We start from the raw sequence: 21,943 nt of genomic DNA, 5'->3' as shown, positions 1-21,943 counted from the left end.
CTGCATGAGTGATGACACACCATCCTGCTGATTCATGGTGTCTTCAACTTTGCCTTTGGTACCCCACAACCTAGATCTGAGTGTCTAAGACTTGTGTGGGCTCAACTTGGAACTGCTTTGGTGTTGCCACTCCATGCAATCAATGATCATTTGGGCTAAAGTTTGGGGCAGGGTATGTACACCCTAAATTTCAGCATTATGTATGCAAACTAAAAAAAGTATTGTATGGGCTGAAGCAGGCTCCAAGAGCTTGGCATGCAAGGATCAATAATTACTTTTAGAGTTTGGGATTCATTGCTGGTAGGGCTAATCATAGTTTGTTTACGAAAAAGACAAAAAAAAGGTTTGGTAGTACTGGTTATCTATGTTGGTGATTTGATCATCACAGGTGATGATGACTTGGGGATACAACATGTTATGTGGATACTGAAATCTAAATTTGATATGATAGACTTAGGTGAACTGAAGTATTTCTTGGGTATTGAGGTGATCAAGGCTGAAAATGGTTTATGGCTAATGCGAAAACACTATGCCATCTCAGCATCTCCTACTTGAGGAATTTGGGGCATGAAGCCTCCTAGAAGGCCAATCCAGTGGGCTCTTATTGGAGAGAAGCTTAACCTGCACAAAGTCTAGAAAGGAGGTTCTAGTGAAGTAGTTTGAATCCAATGTCTTAGTAATCTCTAGAGGTGTTTTAATGGACAAGCATTATTGTGTGGAGGGATATTTGTTCTTGCACTGGACCTGGATTTGTTCTGCCAAATAGAAAGTATTTTGCCTAAGCTGGCAAATCTCATGTAAAGCAAGTTAAAGGTATCCACATGTACTGCTGATGGGCTGGCCTGAGGAGGAACTGCAACATGTTTGGCCTAAGGGGAATGAAAAAGTGCTTTGATGCAGTTCTACGAGCAAAGCAACGGAGTAGGGGTGGTGGGAATTGCCTGGCTGTTTTCCTATGACAGGGAAGTTCTCATTTGGCTTCTTTTGAACTGGTTTGAGCAAAATGTGGCGCTAGAATACTTGCAGCACTATCAACTTGATTGGGTGTATTGGGAGTGCTGATACACAGCCTTCTAGAGCCTGAAAATCTCAGACTGCAGCCTGAATCTGGTTGCCTATGGCTGTTTCCATCTAATCTATCAAATAGAATAGCTGACTGGAGTAGTATATTACAGTACTTGTACATTTTTTCAGTAATTACACATTCTCATTAGAAAAGAGAGTGCAAATGTAAATATGGCTGCATCTGCTGTGGACTTATCTGAAATCTTGTTGCTTGTTGGATCACTGATACTCACAAGAGATTCCTCTACATGTCCTTTAGGAAATGTTTCTGGTTACTTGGAGATTTTCTGCTCAACATACAGATCGTGCCTACTTCCTTACATAGACTAGACTGTTGTGATAGCAAGAAATCACGCTCTCTTTGTCCAATTCTTCCTTTAGTCTTATCTGTTGGTAGTTCCTTGCAACAGTCTTTTTAGGATTGTACTTCCATTTCGGATGTAGACTCCTCAACTTCATTTACTTAATGCTTGTAATGCATTCTTTAATTATGGCACTACTCTCATTTACAAGGTTCATAGCCTAGGTTCTTTCACAACACAGCTCCTGTCACCAAAATGAGAACTGAACCGAACCTTAACTTAAACTTCACCTAATATTTTTTTCTTAAAATGAACTCTAATTCTTGTACCCCTAGCTCTAGACATGGTGACCATTGCACTGGTAGTGAAGAATTCGATATTGGGCATGCAATGGACAAGTGTACACGCTATGTTGTGCAAGGGTAGGGCAAAAGGAACATTTGTTCAATGTGAAACTTTCCAAAGTTTGGATTCGGGAATTAAGTTACGTTGAAAGTTTCGCTGATTTGAGCAATCCCATTGTGATTTTATAAGATTCCAAAGAGATATTCATCTTGAAAGGCATGTATTGCCATTTGTAGATATGCCTAGTTTCTTGGTATTCTTCTTCAGTTTGCTGTCATTTTTCTCTTCCAGCCATGTAAAATGCATTTGCAGCACATATGGGAGTCAAGGCAGTAATCATTCCTCTCCTCTTAGCACATGGAATCAATAGGGCAGCTCCATATTCCATAGCCAGCAGGTATTGTTGCCGTTTTTTGACCTAAATCTTATCAAAACTGGTTATTACAGCACTGTGGGCTGAGATCCTTTCTTCTTCTTTGAGATCTCGAGCCTTGTGCACTATGGACAAATTTTTTGGGAGAAATTCCTTAGTTTGTGATAGTAATTGTATGGGATTGGATGGGAACTATGCAAGGTAGGTTTATTTGGAAGTTTGCTCTATGAATTTAAGCTTAAAGTTGGCCGTGTCTTCTATAGAGAGGTTGGATAGGCTGAAGTCTATTGATGGATGCTTGAACAATCCAGACTTTGTTTGAGTTCCACAATGAAGGTGACAAAGAACTTGGATGCTTCGAAAGTCTTGGGGGTCAATTGGAGTCAATCAATAAGTGTGACAAGGTCGTTGAGCATCTATAGATCAGTTGTGTTGCATGAAGCAGTTGGAAAACTAGTCTATGTTAATTAATTCGAAATAACTTTATCGTTGCCCTTTTGTGGATGCATTGATGTCATTGGATAGCTTAGATAGCAACAATTCAGCATGTGGTTGCTATAAACGAAGCGTGGTACTGTGATTGGCTGTTGTGAACAATCAATGGTTTTCAAATGTTTCAGCTTGGAAGCACCTTTGAACAGTTGTCATTGTGAAGAAAATGAGATTGAAACTCTTTTGTCACAGGAAATGCATGGGAAAATTAGGAAAATGTAAGGCAAGTTCTAATGGAATGCGTATAACAGGGATCAATGCAATTGCCCTTTGCTTTTGGGGATGAATCGTATGTTAATTTGTTGTGGCAATAATGTAGGTCTGAATTTTACTTAGTTTGACTATGAATTGGGTGTGCAAAGGTTAGGGGAAAGCACTAGGATTGATGCATAAATAGGGATGAGACTTTGTACAATAGATTAGATAGGAACTGAGATTTGTATGTATTACACATTGTTTGTAGTGCGCAACAGTGTGGGACTAGTCTTTGTCAAGGGGACATGTATCTTTAATGCTTAGCTTTGGTATTTATATTAAGTTGTACACATGTGAGGTGCGCATGTGAAGTGCAAGTTAGCTATGTCATGGTGATGGCTTGAGTGTCTCAAGTGAGTAGTGGGTGACATTGGCAAAAGTTATGTAAATTGATGCTGGATAGGTGCTTGGTGTCAATTTTGGTCTAGGCCTGGGGCATTAAAACGTCTAATGGTACCATTGGGGACAGGTATTAACTAATTAATTAATGCTAGTCCTAGGCCAATTAATGTTTGGGACAATTTAATGTTCCATGGGGGTTAGCATGTCAAATGCGAATGGACACCGGTTAGTTATTGGGTAGGGGCAAAGGAGTATTTGATTAAGTTTTAGAAATTAAATTAAAAAAAAATAATTAATGCTGAAAATTACATTTAGAAGGCTGAAAGAGGTTGCCAAGGGGTAAACATTCCCATGCAAGGCTGAGAGAGGGCTGTTGGGGCTGGCTGAGGCTGATTCTAGCCATTCTGTGCATTGTGAAGGCTGGGAGAGACAGGAGGGTGCTGCTACAGCAGGTCACCAGCTGATTCAGGGCATTTCTAGACAATAGAGAAAACAGTCCAAGGCCAAATGACAGCATTCAGAGGGTGCTCAGCTGGTGGTGACACCATTTTGGGTTGGATGACAACGATTGAAGAAATTTTTGTTGAAACCGTAATTTACAGCAGCAGTTAGGATTTCTCATGAAACGAGCCTTCTTTCTTGGAGAGGGTGGTAATTTCCAGCAATAAGCAAATAAACATAAATTGAAATACACAATTTACCTTAATAATCTTGGACATTGGACACCCTGTTAGCCTTCAAAATTGGCGCCCCTTTCTGTATTTCTTTATCTTCAATTGCCAATGGTTTGATTACAATCCGAGATTCCACAATCTCCTTGGCTACTCCAAAAGCCCTTTGCTATTCCAACAATTAGCAAACAAATTGGGCAATTTGCCCCCTGAATTTCACCTAGGACTTGCTCTAATTGGAGCCCAATTGGCCAAATGCTATTCCAAATTTACAATGGATGACTGGACATTTGAAATCCTTGATAATACAACAAATTGTAGGTGCTGATTTTAGTGTAGGATGCCTTTTCCTATTGGCATGAGTCCCGAGGTGGTTGTAAAACCCTAATTATTGCTGCCGAAGTCAGGGTTTACAACAAAATTTTTCCTACTGTCCATGAAATCTAGTCAAGATTTGTTGCGAATGATTGAGATAAGTTGAGATCTCTTGAGAATCGGTTGGAATAGGCGAGAGAATGCCATAGAAAGAGAGAGAGAATTTTGAATTTCTTCACGAGAAAGCCCTAAAGTCTATTTATTGTGTGCTCCAGCTTGCATTTAATGTAGTCACCTACTACTAAGCATTTCCAAAATGTTGTCGCTTGATCAGCAATGCTCTCATTAGCCCTTGGAAGGTATCCCCTTGTTGTTGCTTGCCTCTGGAAGGTCATAGATGGCTGTTGCCTGTTGCCAATTGTTGTTTCTCTACTAAAAAAATGATCAGTATGCTTCCCTTTCTCTCCTACTAGTTGAAAACTGTCTAAATAATTGAGACCCAACCCCCAAAAACGTTTTCTCATTTTGCATGGGCATTTTTGCCAAGTGGCAGCCTTCTGAACCCAATTTTCAATATTATTCAGTTGCTATTAATTTTTAAAATTAGATAATTCTGAAAATTAATTTTAATCCTTTAGACTTTGCCCAAAATTAAATGTGCCTAGGCCATTTGCAACCTAGAGTGGTCCTCAATCTCTATTGACCCTTAGATTGGCATTAATTAATTAAATAATGCTAGTTTCTAGTATCACCATTGATACTTATTGGCCAAATAACTGTCCTGGGGTCAAAATTGACAGGAATTGAGTACCAAAACCCAATTGGCATAAGTTATCACAACTTTTGCCTTTGAGACCCCATCGCATTCTCGGGGTCCTTGGCCTGTTACCATGAAATAATTGCCATGTGCATCACATGTGCTAAACAACCTCGCACAATTGATTAATAACTTAATCAAAGCTTGTCGGCAAGATTAAAGCATCTCAAAATTTCACGTCTTCGTGACATCTCACCCGCCTTAGAATCCATGCCCAATTACAGAAGACCCCACACTTAGTATAGTGGTTGAAGACGAATTTGCAGTAGCTGATTTGAGGGTGAGCCCATTCTTCGTTTATTGTGTGCCGCATGCAGGGGATTGAAGACTGAATTGTGGGTTGATTGTGGGACGATCAAGGAGAAATTGACAAGGGATGTTGATAATTTTTGATAGTCATTGTATTGAAGATTGAAGGAGATTAGTCCATATCTCAATGTACTATGGTAATACAAATTAAAGAAATACCACAAGGGGTGCTAGTTGTTGGAGATGTCGGTTGCCCAAGATTTTTGTGATAAAGTATATTGTCAGTTTTGCTCATTTTATTGCTTGCCGTCTGTAATTTGTGATAAATCAAGTCATTCACTACCCTTGCCAAAAAGAAAGGCTGGTTTTAGGTTGTATCTTCAATGTCACATTGGGAGGTCAATAGGAGTGAGGACATCATATATTCATATGTATTTTACTTGTTAGAGGGTGAGTAGACAATTTTGTTGCAAATATGGTCAAAGCTGGTCAGAGCAATTGAAAATGCTACAACGGAGACAATTTTGGGCTGAATCAAGAGCTTGGGACATGGGAATCATTGACATTGATAGTCTTGGTCGTGAAAATAGTTCTTGCCTTTAGATTATTTCTATAGGTCAGTTTCAACTCTTGGTGTATATGTAGCTTCTAGCTTGTTTGGAGATGAGTTTCTAACATGGTTCTATGTCCTGTCATGGACCTAGGCAATGTGTATCCCAAACATTTGAGAGCTTCATTTACATTTTCCTTCTGTCTTTTACTTGTATGCCAATTTAGGTGCTCTTTTGTTCTAGAGCTTTAAAAGAGATTATGGTAAATTTAATGTGGCTCATTTTATTTCATCATTGGAATTAAGTGTCAGAAGTGGTGCAACAATGGAAGCATAGACAAGTGCTGAAATAAACTGTTGAACACAAGACAAAAGAGAAAGAAAACAAAAGAACATTGCAAAGGAAGAGAACTTAGAGATGTGCTCGGAAAATGGAATCCATATACCAAACACGAGACAATTGCATATAACAGTGAGTCATAGCTGTGTGGGCATTGGCATTGGCTCCTTTCTCTAATAGAAATCCACTTGAAAAATGATGATCATGGAGAAGGAGAAGGAGCCCAATAAATAGGTCCAAAACAAGCCATAACCAATAGCTGGTCAGCCAACATTAAATGCTGGCAAATTGGCATAAAATGCTAATTTGGCATAAAATGCCGAGCAAATAAAATGCCTAAAATACTAACAAATGTTCCTAGTTCATCAGGCATGCACAAACTCACACATGAGTTGACAATTGCGCTAATATCCTCTCTCAGATCATGGGTGATTTGGTACGATACAATGATAACGACTCATCATAGGCCATACAACATAGAACCACCGGAGTAGAACCATGGATACCTAGGCAATGGATGATCACACCACTACCAAGGTGCTTTAAAGAGAACCTAATGTCAATGTTGATTATACCCAGCTCTTGAAAATAGAAAAGAACCATAGCATGTCTCTATGTCCGTCATCAATGTCTCGTAGTAGCATACAAGACCAACTTGTCAAAAATGCCTTTGAACACACATGACCATGGATTCCTCGATGCCAAAGTGTCCCCTCATGTGAGCACAAGACTAGAAGCCAAGTCCGCTTTGTCAAATAACCACCAACTCATCATGAACTTGGATGTCAATCCTAGCTCTAGGATTTGAACTTGCCATATTTCGGTTGATGTGTTAGGGATGTCCCACTTTGAAACTTGTGCATCAGTATACTTGTATAGATGAGAATCGGCTGCCCCATCTCACCACTCTTTTGCACTCCCTCTCTAGCATTGGAGAGTTCTGAGGGTTGATTGCATCACCTAGACTAAAAAGCAATAGAGGAAGGGGCCACCAAGTCCTTTGCTCGATCTGAAGAAGTAGATCCCTTCTGCGCCTTAGACTTCTCTGTGACCGGAAGATCAGAATCGAAGTGTGAGGAAGAGGATAATTCTTGAAGGAGTCCACATCCTGCTTCTTCTTCTCCTTATTCTTTCATGAGGCTGCTAACTCTTTGTGGTTCTTCTTTTGTGAGGCTGCTAACTCCTTGTGGTCCTTTTGCAAGTGTCCCTTCTGAAACATTGGACTTTTGACTTCTTCTTCTTGTCACCCTTCTTTGAAGCTATAAAGCCCTCACTGGAACCTCCATAATGAGATGGAAGCCTCCCCTGTAAACACAAAGATGCCTCATGCTTAAGCAATATCGAAGACATATGTGTGAAGCTCACAGGTGTAGATGATGTTTGTGGCCTCATAGCATTTGCCACTCCAGCAAACTCCAGAGGGAGCTTGTAGAGTACTGTTTCCACAAGATGTGCCTTTGGAAGGGCAGACAACATGTGTTGAAGCTGGTCTTGTACTTGTGTAACATGGGGCAAAAATGACTGGATGGTGTCCTTTGACTCAAACTTCATTTGTTGAAGCTAGCCATAAAGGGTCACTGTATGCATGGTGGAAGGTGCCTTGTACATCTGAAGCTTCGACCATACTTTGGGAGATGTCCTACAGGAGATAATTGCTGGTAGAGCTTCTTTAGAAATACACCAAAGCAATGTAGAATACACACGTTTGAAGAGGATAAGAAAAGAAGATAGAGAATAGAAGGTATATAGAGAGAAGATAGCCAATCAAACAGCATAGACTGCACAAAAATAGAGTTCACACGTAGCAGTTTTAGGTTGATCACAAGAAATCAGTCAGAGGATGTCATCTGCAGATGACCAAGATCAGATCTTGAAAATGTAGAGATGCTGAGAAAAAATCAGCAGTTGTTAGTAGGATAGGAACCGCCCCCGGGGGGGCGGGGGAGGGGGGTAGAATAGCAGTGCGACCTGAAAATGCAAATCCAAGAGGGGTGTACGGATGCTGTCGCTGCATTAAATGCATAAAATGCAAGTATAATTGGTAGCAAACAGGTCAAGTGGTGCATTGATGGAAGCATAGACAAGTGCTGAAATAAATTGCTCAACACAAGACATAATAGAAATAAAACAAAAGAATATTGCAAAGGAAGGGAACTCAGAGATGTGCTCAGGAAATGGAATCCATATACCAAACATGAGACAATTGTGTACAACAGTGAGTCATTGGTTGCATGGATACTGGTACAGGCTCCTCTCTCCAACAGAAGTCACTTGAAGAACTCTATATATGGAGGAGGAGCCCAATAAATAGGCCCAAAATAAGCCATAACCAATAGTTGGTTGGCCAGCATTAAATGCTGGCCAACTAGCATTAAATGCCAAGCAAATAAAATGCCTAAGATACTAACAAATGTGCCCAGCCCATCAGGCATGCACAGATTCACACATGAGTTGACAATCTTGCTAACATTAAGAAACAACAATTGAAAGGCATCATGATTTTGAGGATTATTTCAGCATAACTCTTTTTTCTACCTTCTTAGATGGATTCACAACAAAGCTTTTTGGCTCCTTTGTTGTTAACTTTTTTACTTGATAGTTATGAAACTTGGGCATTCACTTTTGATTGTAGATAGTTATGTTGTCGTTAGTTCTTTCCCCTTGATATTTTGTTTTTGGATGTAGCTCATATTTTAGGATTTGTAGAACTTGAATTCCTTCCTTGTTTTTTGGTTGGAAGCAATAAATTGCTCCAAGGGCTATGACCACTTGTTTCTTCATCATAGCTTGCTTACTTGAGTTTCCAAGTTCTGAGACAACAATGTCATTGAAAATTAAAGGCACACTCATGGAATATTTCATAGTGCATTGAACAAAATGTGAGCAAGGAATAAAGAGTACACGACGAATTAAAGAGGAATTGAAATTATTTTATTTGAAAACAAAGTGATAGAATGATGGCTCAAGCTATCAGTGCACTTCCATAGTGAATCTTAGATGGCATCAAATAGATTTTCGATGAAGAGCTTGAGCTTGCCAGATGATCTCTAATTGGATGAATGAATGATCATGGTTTTGGGAGGTCTTCTTTTTATAGCTCACAAAAGGTGGTAGTTGGCATGACTGCATTAAGCTAAAACGATGCATTACACATTAAATCTTCATTCATTAAAACAGCCCCAAAACTCAAACATTACCAAAGTTTCTGTGTCCCATAAGCAAAATTCATCACTCTTTGCACAGGTTTCAGCCATCAGCCTCCCCTTTCTAGTGGCTGTCCAGCCCTAGTGACCGCTGCCACTAATCAGGCGACCTGTTCCCAAATGCTGCCAGCCACTTGACACCCTGACTAAGCATCAACTAATGCCATTTTCTCTGCCATGCTACCTACCTTTTCAGGTTTAGCAGGCACTTGTGCCTCAGCATACATCTCCTCTGCTGTTGCCCAGCCTTTTTTAGCTTTGGGCAATTGGCCGCCTTCGCATTTGAGGGTTACACTGCTGCCTTTACTAGATTCAGCTTCTAGACTGTTGTGTTTTGATTTCTAGCCTACTACCCTTTCACTTTCAGCATAATCTTAGCTCTGATTGGTGATTAGAGATGTAAGGATTTGTCTCTAGTGGACATCATTCTCTAACACTTTTGTTGCTCTACTTTTGAGCACCTTTACACACTTTCATTCATTTACAACATTCATGCATTCACTTCATAGTTCTTTCTTCTCTGTTTATGTTTTTGCATTTATTGTGTTCTTGTCCAAGTTCTTGTGTCTTAGTCGTGTTTATACATATATTATTAACTTCACTAGTCAACCATGGGATATTCTCTTTAATCTTTGCCCCCTACCTACTTACCTATCTCTCCCTCCCCCATGGCCCCCCTGCGTGGCAAAAAGAAGAAAAAGAAGAAAAGAAAAGAAAAGGGAGAAAGAAAACGAAAAGGGTTTGCCTTTGTGGCTTCGAGGACCTAAAGTAGGAATCCTCGATAGCCCCCATAGCCTTGTAACTCAATGCAATGTGCCTTGAGTTGCTGCCAGCTTGACTACTTTATATAACCCATAGGCTAGACTTACATAGCAAAAATGACTTTGCTTTACAATTTTGAGCACCATGAATCATTGGTGGCGAAAAAAAAGAATCATAATTGTTTTTAAAAATTTGTATTCTTTAGGATTGAATCTGCTTCTTAAAAGTAAAAAAATACCACAAGCTCTTGTAATTTAGGGTGTCTCAAGAAATGACATTAAGTTATCATTGGATGACTAAGAGGATTTCTGAGGAAGAAGAGAGAGAAACTATCATGAGGATATGTATTTTTGAAACCTCACTTAACATGTCGATTAATTTTTAATCACATGGGTAAGTAAATGTTGCACATATGAGGTGTAACTTGGGATTAGAGTAAATTTACGAGTCCGGGATCCGAGGAAATCATGGGATATCAAAGGCAAAAGTTGTTATAAGTTATGCTGCATAGGTACTTGGTGATATCTGGTGTGAGTTGTTGGCCTAGGTCATTTATTTGGCCATAAGTGTTAGTTAGTGATGCTAGGGAAGTTGCATTTAATGGTATGCAATGCTAACCTGATGGTCAAAGATGACGTAGAGACACTCGAGAATGGAAGTTGTTTAGCCACTTTAATTATCGGCCAGTCATATTATTTTTCAAGGCACCAAAATAGTTATTAGATTAATTTTCAATATTTAAAGATTGAAAATTAATATTTAATTATGAATAATGTTGGAAAAACCATTTGGGAAGGCTGCCACTTGTAAAAAATGCCCATACAAGACTGAAAAACGTCTTTAGAGGCTAGAGAGAGGCATTTTTAGTGTATTCACCTTGTAAGAGAGAGAGAGGAGATGCTGCTGGTCTGATTTGCAGCCATTGGAGGACCTTTTGAGGCAACCATGGGTAGGAGAAGACCAATCAACAGCAGGTGATAGCATCTACAGGTTGTTGAGATAGGGCAGCAACAGTAAATGACTGATTTTCTTCAATTCTTTGCATCTACAAGCTATTGAGATAGGGCAGCAGCAGTAAATGACAGATTTTCTTCAGTTCTTTGTGAAGAAAGTCTGAATTTTCTATCTCCTCGGTATTCTCTCTCATCTCCCAACCTTTCTACAGCCATTGTATATGAGTTACAACAAGTAGCCATCCATGAAGTGATTGTCAACATGAAGCTTGCATGTTTACTTAGGTTAATTTATTCCAGCTGTAATATTTGCCAATGTGCCAAATACTATAAGGTACCTGTAAATAACAATAGAGTGGAATACATTGACTCATAATTTCAATCTATGGATAAAAGCAGTGAGCAGGTCATGCTGTTTAACTTAGCTTTGCCATCATGATACTCTTTAATACTGCACTGTTGACTTTGTTGAGTGCTATATCAGATTAGAAGGATCGTCTCAATATTTGATGCCTACTTGGCAGTTGGCCTTCCCCCCTTCCCCAGCATGTATGAGATACCCATAGAGAAGTTAGCCAGGCATATAATTCTCCTGCTTTTACTACATCGTTTCTCTTGTATCCCTTATGTTTGTACTTCTAGTGCAACACTCTAATGGAAAAGGAAGGATAGATATAATCTCTGTGGTCTTTGTAGTTTAAATAAAAAGAAAGCTGCAATAAAATTTAGCATGAATGTGGTTCTTCATGATAAGTTTTTCTTGGCAGAAACTATACTTGTAGTGACTAAATAGAATTATAATCAATAAATTTTTGGGCATCTTATTCATTTGGTGTTGTTTAAACTTGTAGGAAGTTTCTGAGTGCAAGAGTAGAATGATGGCTTGGGGTTATGATCCTCTTTTCTGCAGTGTAACCTCAAAATCTGGGATTCTTCCACTGCTGAGTGTTCTGGCCAACAAAATAAGTGTTATCATTGGTCCAAGTGGAGTAGGAAAGTCAAGTCTGATCAATGTTTTGGGTGATGAAGCTGGTATAGGCCCTTTCAGGAGTGCAGTGTTTGATAAACACAAACACTTTTCAGACGATGTCATGGTAAGAGCTTTTTTGTTTGGCGCTTCATATCTCTGTCAATTGAAATTTTTTTATAACTTAATGTAATAAGACAGCATTTGGGAAGCAGATTATAGAAATATGTAGAATTAACTCACAAACCTGCTGCAAGACTGGAAGTGGGTTAACATCGTAAGTGGTTTTGAATCTTCCTGTTTGATACTGTTTCTGCACTTCAGTATGAGAAAGATTGAATAGTCATTTGGTTGTCAAATCTTACATACTTGTGTGTAAATGCGTAAAAAATTGACAGAGCAAGTGCATGATACTCGTGCAGCTGTCTACAGTTTTGGTGAATTTCAGGATGTTTCCTGGTTCCTTTGATACAAAAGCCTAGCTGTATGTGCAGTGATCTATCAATATAGATACTTAGTGGATTTATTTATTATGTTTGCAGACACAGATAGTTTTCAATTATAAAATACGTGATGGGTCCAATCTTTGGAAGTGGTTGCCATTTGACTTAGCTTTAAAGAAGTGCTTTTGAAGGGTTTCCATGCTATTCTATGGACTTGGTTTTGATCAAAAGGGAAGCAATGGTTTATTTCACCTCTTATACTCACATTAATTGGCACCTAACTGCTCAGACTTAACAGAGCCTTTAGACTGGATTTGTTCTTAAAAACTCCACTGTGCTGCAATTTTTTTTCGTAAGGACACCCAAATTGTAATGCAGTCTTTCGTCATATGAATCCTTGAATGTTGTAGCATCAAATGTAAGTGAGAGTGACTTATATCTGCTATTAAGGGAAATGATGAGTCGTTAGTGGAAAGACAAATTTCTTCAAAAATTGTGAATGAAGAACTTCCCACCAACTTTGGACTTGCAAATGTATTGTCTTTAAGCAGATGCATTGCTGCTTTTATCTGCCAATTTTAATCTCTTTTTGAAGTTGCTGCAGGACAAGGATTCCATGGTCATGCAGATGGAAGGATGGAGCTCAGCTTTTGAAGAACAAGCAGTTGGAGAGGTGTCAGAAAGAAGTGGAAGGGGTAAGCATACAACACGCCATGTCAGCTTGTTGCGAATTTCCAGTGGGGGCTACCTTGCAGACACTCCTGGGTTCAACCAGCCTGGTCTCGCCAAAGTCATGACGAAGACTTTACCTGATTGTTTCCCAGAGGTCATACAACTATTCCTAATAAAATTTTTTGTCTTCCTCAATATGTTCCATAAAAAGACACATTTTCTCCACGTTATTAGTTGATTCAATATGAGCTGCTTGTGTTGCAGATACGAAATCAACTTTCGGAGAGGGGTCCATGTTCCTTTTCTGACTGTCTTCATATTGGAGAGCCAGGTTGTGTTGTAGGAGGTGATTGGGAGCGGTATCCACACTACCTCCAGCTGCTTGAAGAAGTCAAGAAACGCGAGCAACTGGAGATGAGAACATTTGGTACAAAAAGGGAGAGTGAAGTCAGGTTTGTATTCTAGGATAGCCTTTGGGGTATGCAATCAACTTTTTAATTATTCTGTAGGGATTCTTTGCTTTGGTTTTAAGCATTCAATCTGATGTGCAAGGTGCACGCATGATTAAAATGAGTACAGGTGTCTTCCTTTTTCGCCCCTTGATGGGAACAAAGGGTGCTCTCAACTGAATTAAAATCACGTTTCTGTCTAGTTTGTTCATGCAGTTAATTTAGTTGAATCGAATGTGCTCCTCTACTTTGGTAGTTGTGTTGAGCTATACAACTTTTGAGACAGCTTATGTGTGGACAGATTGTGCTGATGGGACAGTAAAGAACACACTACTGGTTTAGACTCTGGTATTAACTTGCATCCTTGTGGGATAGGTGTGCTTGAGGTTCGTTATCTTGTTTACTTTGTCAGGGGCCTAGTGAGAAGCAAGTGGTCAAGGCAAAGGAAATGGACCAAAGGCTTGGGCAACTGGTGGATACGATGAAGGACCTAGGCAATTGGCAAGCATGTCGTGTGACCAGATGCAAGGCACATAGGAATAGCAACATGGATAGCATGAAGGTTGAGCCAAGCAGTCTACAAGTGTGATAGGCCAGAGTAGGATACCATAGAATTGTGGCAAGCAGGATTCAGCCAAGCAATGCACACATGGGAAAATTGGTGCCAAATATGTGTGACATAGAAAGGTCAGCAGCAAGACGTGGCCACATGGTATGAAATACAACTGGGACAAACTAGGTACATATCACTGGCAAGTTCAGCCAAGGGGGCTAGTTTTCACACCAATGAGCACAAATGTTCTCGGGGGAGCATGAGCACTCTTCACCCCTCATGGTTCATCCTCTCCTCCTAACCCCTTCCTGTCCTCTTCATCTTTCATAGGTGGACAATGGATTGGCCTCTTGTTGAGCCATAAAATTAAGGCATGCCTTAATCCCAAATTTATGTGCATTAAGGCCTAATTTATCCTCCTTAAAACAGCCCTAGAAAGCATTAAAAGCAAAATTATGACAGTAGGCTGGCCCCAAACCAGTGAAAATGCATGCTGTGGGAGCAGAAAATGCAGTCCACAGCAGTTGTGGTGATGTGGCAGCAGCTGGCGCATATGGCTGATGATTGGATGACTGCACAAGAGGCTGGTCAAAGAAGTAGACAGGCTGGGTGAACCTCTAGAGTGCTGGTCACAGCAGCTACCAGCAGCTGGGCAAAACCTCCTGGCAACTGGCGATCACCTACTGGGTAGGGTGGTAGCACTTGAGATGATGACAGGCAACTAGAGAGGTGGATGGATGATGGCTTGCTGGTACACTGATGATTGAAGAGGCAATAGTGTGGAATGATGAAGAATGGAAGTGGGATGCTCATAATATGCTCTTTTATACAAGGATTTTTGGGCATTTGTCCTTCTATTAAAAAATAAAGCCTTTATAGCAAGATATCAAATGAGACTCCAAGCCAGAAAAACACAGGTATGCTGGCTGAGATGGTTGGAGGACTGTGTTTCACTCCCTCCTATGCTACCTGCGACATCATCATTCCTTTGTTAACTCCCTTTGATGTGCATGCCATGGGTACAAGTATTCACAATAATTTTGACCCATACTAGTATATGAGTAGCTGAATTAGCCACTCAAGCAGCTCCAAAATGCTTAATTAATGAAAACCCTAAAATTGTGCACGGTTTGGGGGAGTTTTAAAATGGTGCATGGTACGAGGTCCCGAAATTTTCTATAAATAAGTAGGCTGCCCTTCATTCAGCCTAATCTTGTTTTTGTAGGTTTCAAGCTCTCTAGCTTTGCTGCCCACATGTGGAGGGCATGTCAGCCAAAGTTGCCCATTGCTGTCTACATCCATCAGGTGCTTATTTCTAGCCTCCATAGGTGGCTGCTGTACAGGTTGCCGCATCATCACCTATAGCTGCGTTTGCTGTTTTCTCTCTCTAGTTGTCCATTGACATTGATCCGGTACTACACACTACTGTGTTTGTTGCTGTCCGACATTTGGAGGCTGCCTTGCTGCGTTTTGGGATCGGTCAGGAGTACGACACTCTCTCGCTCATCAGCACCTTTGCTTTGGTTCTCTAGACACGAGAGTTCGGGGTACAGTTTTGATTCTTGCACAGTTTGTTTACTGCATAATCATTGTATATTCAGCATTTAGTCATTCATTTAGATTCCATTGTGTTCGTTGTCTCTAAGTTACCCTAACCCGAATTGTGTTTTGTTAATTTTATGCTTTGTCGTACGCTTTCATTTATGTTTCTGCATTAGGGTATTTCTTTACATGGTATCAAAGCAAGGTTCTCTTCTACGAAACCTCGGCCTTTGATCTAAAAGCCCTTCACAAGAAGTAGGAACAATAGGAGAGGAAGATGATTTAAATACATCTTCACCACATCATCATGATGCTGTGGAGTCTAGCACATCAAGATACGCGACGGAGTGGGTTTCACAGCTTGCTCCACCATTCAATATGGTCAGAGAGTCTTCGGACTACATGGAGTTCACAGATCATATGAGATCTCATGAGCTGAATACGATCTTATTTTTATGTATTGAGCTCAATAGCAGATTGAAGGTAAAATTGAGTTTTCTTTTAGATTCGGTGCACCAATCTAACGATTTTGTGGAAAGGACTGAAGCTCCACAATGGACTAGTCATCTTGACATGGAAACCGGCGTGGAGTACAAACCATTTCCCTCTGTACCACCATCATCTCTATCCTTACATCGTTAAAGTAAATGTTGCACATGTGAGATGTAATTGGGATTAGAGTAAATTTACAAGCCTGGGACCCGAGGAAATCATGAGATATCAAAGGCAAAAGTTGCTATAAGTTATGTCACATAGTGCTTAGTGATATTTGGTATTAGTTGTTGGCCTAGTTCATTCATTTGGCCATAAGTGTCAGTTTGGTAACACTAGAGAAGTGACGTTTAATGGTATCTAATGTCAATCTGATGGTTAAAGATGACGTAAAAATACTTGGGAATGAAAGTTGCCTAGCCAATTTAATTATTGGCTAGTAAGATTATTTTTTTGGGCACTGAAATAATTATTAGATTAATTTTTAATATTTAAAGACTAAAAATTAATATTTAATCGTAGATAATGTTAGAAAAACCATTTGGCACTCGTTTAAAATACCTATGCGACATTGGAAAATGTATTTAGAGGTTGGAGAGAGGCATTTTACTACATGAGGACATGTATTTTTAAAACCTCACTTAACATGTGAATTAATTTTTAATCACATGGTTAAAGTAAATGTTACACATATGAGGTGTAATTGGGATTAGAGTAAATTTACGAGCTTGGGACCCGAGGAAATCATAAGATCTTAAAGGCAAAAGTTGCTATAAGTTATGCCACATAGTGCTTGGTAGTATTTGGTGCTAGTTGCTGGCTTAGTTCATTCATTTGGCCATAAGTGTTAGTTGGTAACACTAGAGAAGTGACGTTTAATGGTATCTAATGCCAATCTGATGATCAAAGATGGCGTAAAGACACTTGGGAATGGAAGTTGCCTAGCCAATTTAATTATTGGCTAGTAAGATTATTTTTTTGGATACTAAAATAATTATTAGATTAATTTTTAATATTTAAAGACTGAAAATTAATATTTAATTATGCATAATGCTAGAAAAACCATTTGGCAAGGTTGCCACTTGTAAAAAATGCCCATGCAACATTGAAAAACGTATTTAGAGGTTGGAGAGAGGCATTTTAGTGCATTTAGCCTACAAGAGAGAGGGAGGAGATGTTGCTGATCTAATTTGCAGCCATTGGAGGACTTTCTGAGGCAGCCAGGGGTAGGAGAAGACCAATCAATAGCAAGTTTTAGCCTACAAGAGAGAGGGAGGAGATGTTGCTGATCTAATTTGCAGCCATTGGAGGACTTTCTGAGGCAGCCAGGGGTAGGAGAAGACCAATCAATAGCAAGTGATAGCATCTACAAGTTGTTGAAACACGGCAGCAGTAGTAAATGACCGATTTTCTTTAGTTCATTGTATCTACAAGTTGTTGAGACAAGACAACAGCAATAAATGATTGATTTTCTTCAGTTCTTTGTGAAGAAAGTCTGAATTTTCTCTCTCCATAGTGTTCTCTCTCATCTCCCAGTCTTTCTACAGCCTTGCTTCGAATATTATAGCATTGAGATTACCAGAAGCTGAGAAATTTCAGATTTCTTTGTTGTAAACTTTGATCTGTGGTAGAAAGCAGGGTTTAGGAGTAGTCTCGGGAAGCGTGCCAAAAATTGGAAGCTCGAAGACTTGGATTCAACAAGTCTGAAGATGTTTTCAGTCAAATTCAGGCGGAGGAACCAACAAATTAATGAATTTGGGGGGTTTTTCGGGTGAAGACCAATTGACTGTCTGAATCAAGGGGAAAATAAGATTGAAGACTTGCTGATCATTTTGGACAGGAGGGGAGTTGGAATACCGAAAGGAATTGGGAGAATCCCATTATACATCAACTTCTTATTCAATTAAGTTAAAGAAATACCGAAAGGGGCCCAAGTTTTGGGGCCAACAAGGTGTCCATTGTGTCAGAGAGAGAACTAGGGAGAGAGAAAGAGGAGAGAGAAAGACTGCAGAGGAGAGAGAAAGACTGCAGGGAGAGAGAGAAATAGAGTGACGAGGAGAGAGAAAGACTAGAATTGGAGAGAGAAAGACAGGAAAGATGAAGAAGCCATGGAAACTTAGAACAAGAAGGGAGAGAAAGATTGTAAAATGTATTGATTTGTCAAAAGATGTGAAAAATTACAACTTCTCTCCTTATATACCAGTGTCTATGTGACATGGCATATTATTAGCATTCTAACTATTCTCAGCTTCTTACAATTCATCCCTTCCCAAAAGTTTTTGTCCTAAAAAACAAACCTAGAAAGAACTAAAGAAGAGATGGATAGAACAGAGTACTACTCTGTTTTACAGCTTTACAAATGGGAAATGAATGAAAGATTATCATTACAAGGGCTGAATTTGAAGAACGGAAAGAGGACCTCATTATATACATGATTTGAAGAACTTCAGAAGCAGTTGGAGCCATAGAATCTTCAACAAATAGTTTCAGAAGAAAGTAGACAGCTTGCTGAAATAACAGTCCCTGCTGGACCAAATTTGCCATAACTTTTGATAGAAGTGTCCAAATGAGTTGTACCACATATCAAAACGAAGCTCTTGAAGAGTACTTTAAGCTCATGTAGATAGCTCAATTCTGAAAATGAAGTACGATAAAAACTGTTCTAAAACAGCGTGCTGTCCTGAACCAGTCTGCATCAATATTAGCTCCATAAGCAATAGGCTTCAGCCACCAATGTATCCCTCAAGTATGGATACTCATCCAATATTGAATCAGGTCTCCAAGAAGTCTCTTCAGAGGGTAAACCTCTCCACTTAATCAAATATTCCACAATAGAACGTGATCGAAGCTTCTTTTCACGCTGACCTATAACAGCCTCTGGGATGTACTGAACAAGACCATCTTCATTAATAGGTGGCAGCTCATCAACTAAATCCACTGGATCTCCATAATAGGGCTTGAGCTGACTAACATGGAAGACGTTTTGAATCTTTGTAGAAGAGGGAAGCTCTAGTCTGTATGCCAAATCTCCAATCCGCTTAAGGATCCTGTAAGGGCCATAGAATCTGTGGGCAAGCTTATTACTGGATCCACCTTTCAATGTAGAGTACTTGGATTTGGGCACCTTCAACAAAACCAGCTCTCCTTCCTGGAACTCTAAAGGCCTCCTCTTCTCATCAGCATACATCTTCATTTGATCTTGAGCCTTCCTTAGATTCACCTTGCATTGCTGAAGAAGGGTTTGCATTCTTTCCAACTCTTCCTTCCCATGAGGGTCGATCTTTTCTTTAAAAATGACTGTGGGCAAGGGCACCTTATAACCATACAAAGCCTCAAAGGGTGAAACTCCTATGCTCGCATGAGTGGAATTATTATAAGCAAACTCAGCCAAGTGTAACCAAGAATCCCATGAGGTTTGGACATCATAGCAAAAATGACGAAGATAAGTCTCCAACCATTTATTAACTCTCTCTGTCTGTCCATCAGTTTGGGGATGATAAGCCGTAGATGGAGCCAACTTAGTACCCATAGATGTAAATACCGCTTGCCAAAAGTTACTCATAAACTTTGAGTCCCTATCATGGACAATCACCTGCGGTAATCCATGTAATCTGAAAATATGCTCCATAAACTGGTTGGCCACTTGAGAAGCAGTAAACTGAATTTTTGTTGGGATAAAATGAGCTGCTTTGGTGAGTCTGTCAACCACCACATAAATACTATTCCACCCCTTCTTGGTAGTAGGTAAGCCAGTGATAAAGTCCATAGTAATATGAGTCCATTTACCCGTAGGAATAGGCAATGGCTGCAACAAACCTCATGGCTTATGGGTGCTATCCTTATTTTGCTGACAAGACATACACTTCATAACGAAGTCCTTGACATCTTTCCACAGTCCTTTTCAATAAAAGCTCTTGTTGCTGATCTTGTCATAAGTCTTGAAAACTCCCAAATGTCCAGCTAAAGGCGAAGAATGCAACTCCTCCATTATTTTTCGCTTGAAAGAAGAAGTAGAGGGAATAACAATCTTGCCCTTCCACCAAATAAGACCATTTTTAAGCTGGTAATGTGAGTTTTCTTCCATAAGACCTTGCTGTAATTTCTGAAAGATTTGGTTGAATTCCTCATCTAAGAGATATGCCTCTTGTAGCTCTTCAATCCAATCACTATGTAATTCTGTCATGGCTGATACTTTGCAGGCCCACATACGAGAGAGAGAATCAGCCACTATGTTATCTTTGCCCCTTGTATGAGTGATGTCAAAGTCATAATTTTGTAATGTTGCTACCCATCGTCTTTGCTTTCAATCCAATCACTATGTGATTCTGTCATGGCTGATACTTTGCAGGCCCACATATGAGAGAGAGAGAATCAGCCACTATGTTATCTTTGCCCCTTGTATGAGTGATGTCAAAGTCATAATTTTGTAATGTTGCTACCCATCGTCTTTGCTTTGGAGTGAGATTTGACTGAGTAAGGAAATACTTGAGTACCTGATGATCACTATGTACTCTGAACCGGCTGCCATATAAGTAATGGTGCCATTTTCTGATTGCATGCAGAATAGCCAACATTTCTTGGTCATAAGCATTCATGGCCATCTCCTTATCAGTAAGCTTACGGCTTTCAAATGCAATTACTCCATGCTCCTGAAGCAAAACAGCCCCAATGCCACGGCCACTAGCATCACACTGTATAGTAAACTCTTTAGAGAAATCCGGGCATACAAGAATAGGAGCAGAGGTAAGTAATTCCTTTAACTGGTTGAAGCTGCTATCTGCAAGAGCATCCCAAAAGAAAGCCTCTTTCTTCAACCTGTCAGTTAAAGGGGCTGCAATTGCCGCATAATTCTTTATAAATCTGTGATAGAATGAAGATAGACCAAGAAATCCTCTAAGAGAGGTAGTAGTAGTAGGTGTTGGCCAATCTTTTATGCATTGCACCTTCTTGGGATCAGCCTGTATTCCTTTTTCACTGACTATATGTCCCAAGTATTCTACTTCAGTCTGCATGAAAGAACACTTCTTCTCCTTAGCAAAAAGCCTATGATGTCTCAACACATCAAAAACCTTCCTCATATGCGACAAATGATCCTGTAAAGTCTTGCTATAGATCAAAATGTCGTCAAAGAACACCAAGACAAACTGAAAGAGGAAAGGTTGCAGAATCTTATTCATCAGGCTTTGAAAGGTAGCTGGAGCGTTTGTAAGGCCGAATGGCATCACTAAGAAATGGTAGAGCCCACGATCAGTCCTAAAAGCAGTCTTGACCTCATCACCCTCTCTCATACGAATCTGATGATTCCCTGATCTCAAATCAATCTTCGTGAAGAATCGAGCCCCCTTAAGCTCATCAAGCAAATCATCTATCTAGGGTATAGGATACCTGTTCTTCACGGTTATCTTATTGAGATCCCTGTAGTCAATGCACATTCTGAAAGATCCATCTTTCTTTTTGACTAACATGACTGGGGATGCATACGGTGAAGAACTTGGTTCAATGAATCCCATTTCAAGAAGCTCTTTGATTTGCTTGGCTACTTCCTCTCGTTCACATTTTGATAGTCTGTAAGGTGGCTTATTGATTGTCTTTGAGTTGGGTTCCAAATCAATGGGGTGATCCACCGCTCTCTTAGGAGGCAATGAAGTAGGTACTTCAAATAAATCTCTATACTCCTCAAGAAGAGCTGTCAAGGCTGGATGGTTTGCTGAATTATTGGGCTGATCCTGTGTTTCTTTGTTCAAATGCAATATAAATATCTGTGAGCGCTTCTTGTACTCTTTCTTGAGTT

The 21,943-nt window shown here is 39.8% G+C and overlaps 1 protein-coding gene across 4 annotated transcripts in view; it reads left to right on the top strand.

The window, feature by feature from the left end:
* The window catches only part of LOC148009489 (small ribosomal subunit biogenesis GTPase RsgA 1, mitochondrial-like), a 45,035-nt gene that overhangs the window by 6,566 nt on the left and 16,526 nt on the right, over positions 1-21,943 (top strand). For 3 of the 4 annotated variants that reach the window (XM_087672555.1, XM_087672553.1, XM_087672554.1), the window contains exons 3-5: positions 11,886-12,128; positions 13,040-13,270; positions 13,381-13,568. In XM_087672555.1, the coding sequence (XP_087528681.1) occupies positions 11,886-12,128; positions 13,040-13,270; positions 13,381-13,568 (662 nt within the window). The remainder of the gene's footprint in view (positions 1-11,885; positions 12,129-13,039; positions 13,271-13,380; positions 13,569-21,943) is intronic. The other variant, XM_087672556.1, reaches the window with a different exon arrangement.

Source organism: Lygodium microphyllum, chromosome 30 (genome assembly GCF_053477565.2).
Source record: "Lygodium microphyllum isolate KBCC chromosome 30, Lygodium_microphyllum_v1.1.10, whole genome shotgun sequence".
In the NCBI taxonomy this organism is placed as follows: Eukaryota; Viridiplantae; Streptophyta; class Polypodiopsida; order Schizaeales; family Lygodiaceae; genus Lygodium; species Lygodium microphyllum.
This window is presented reverse-complemented; position numbering and strand designations above follow the sequence as displayed.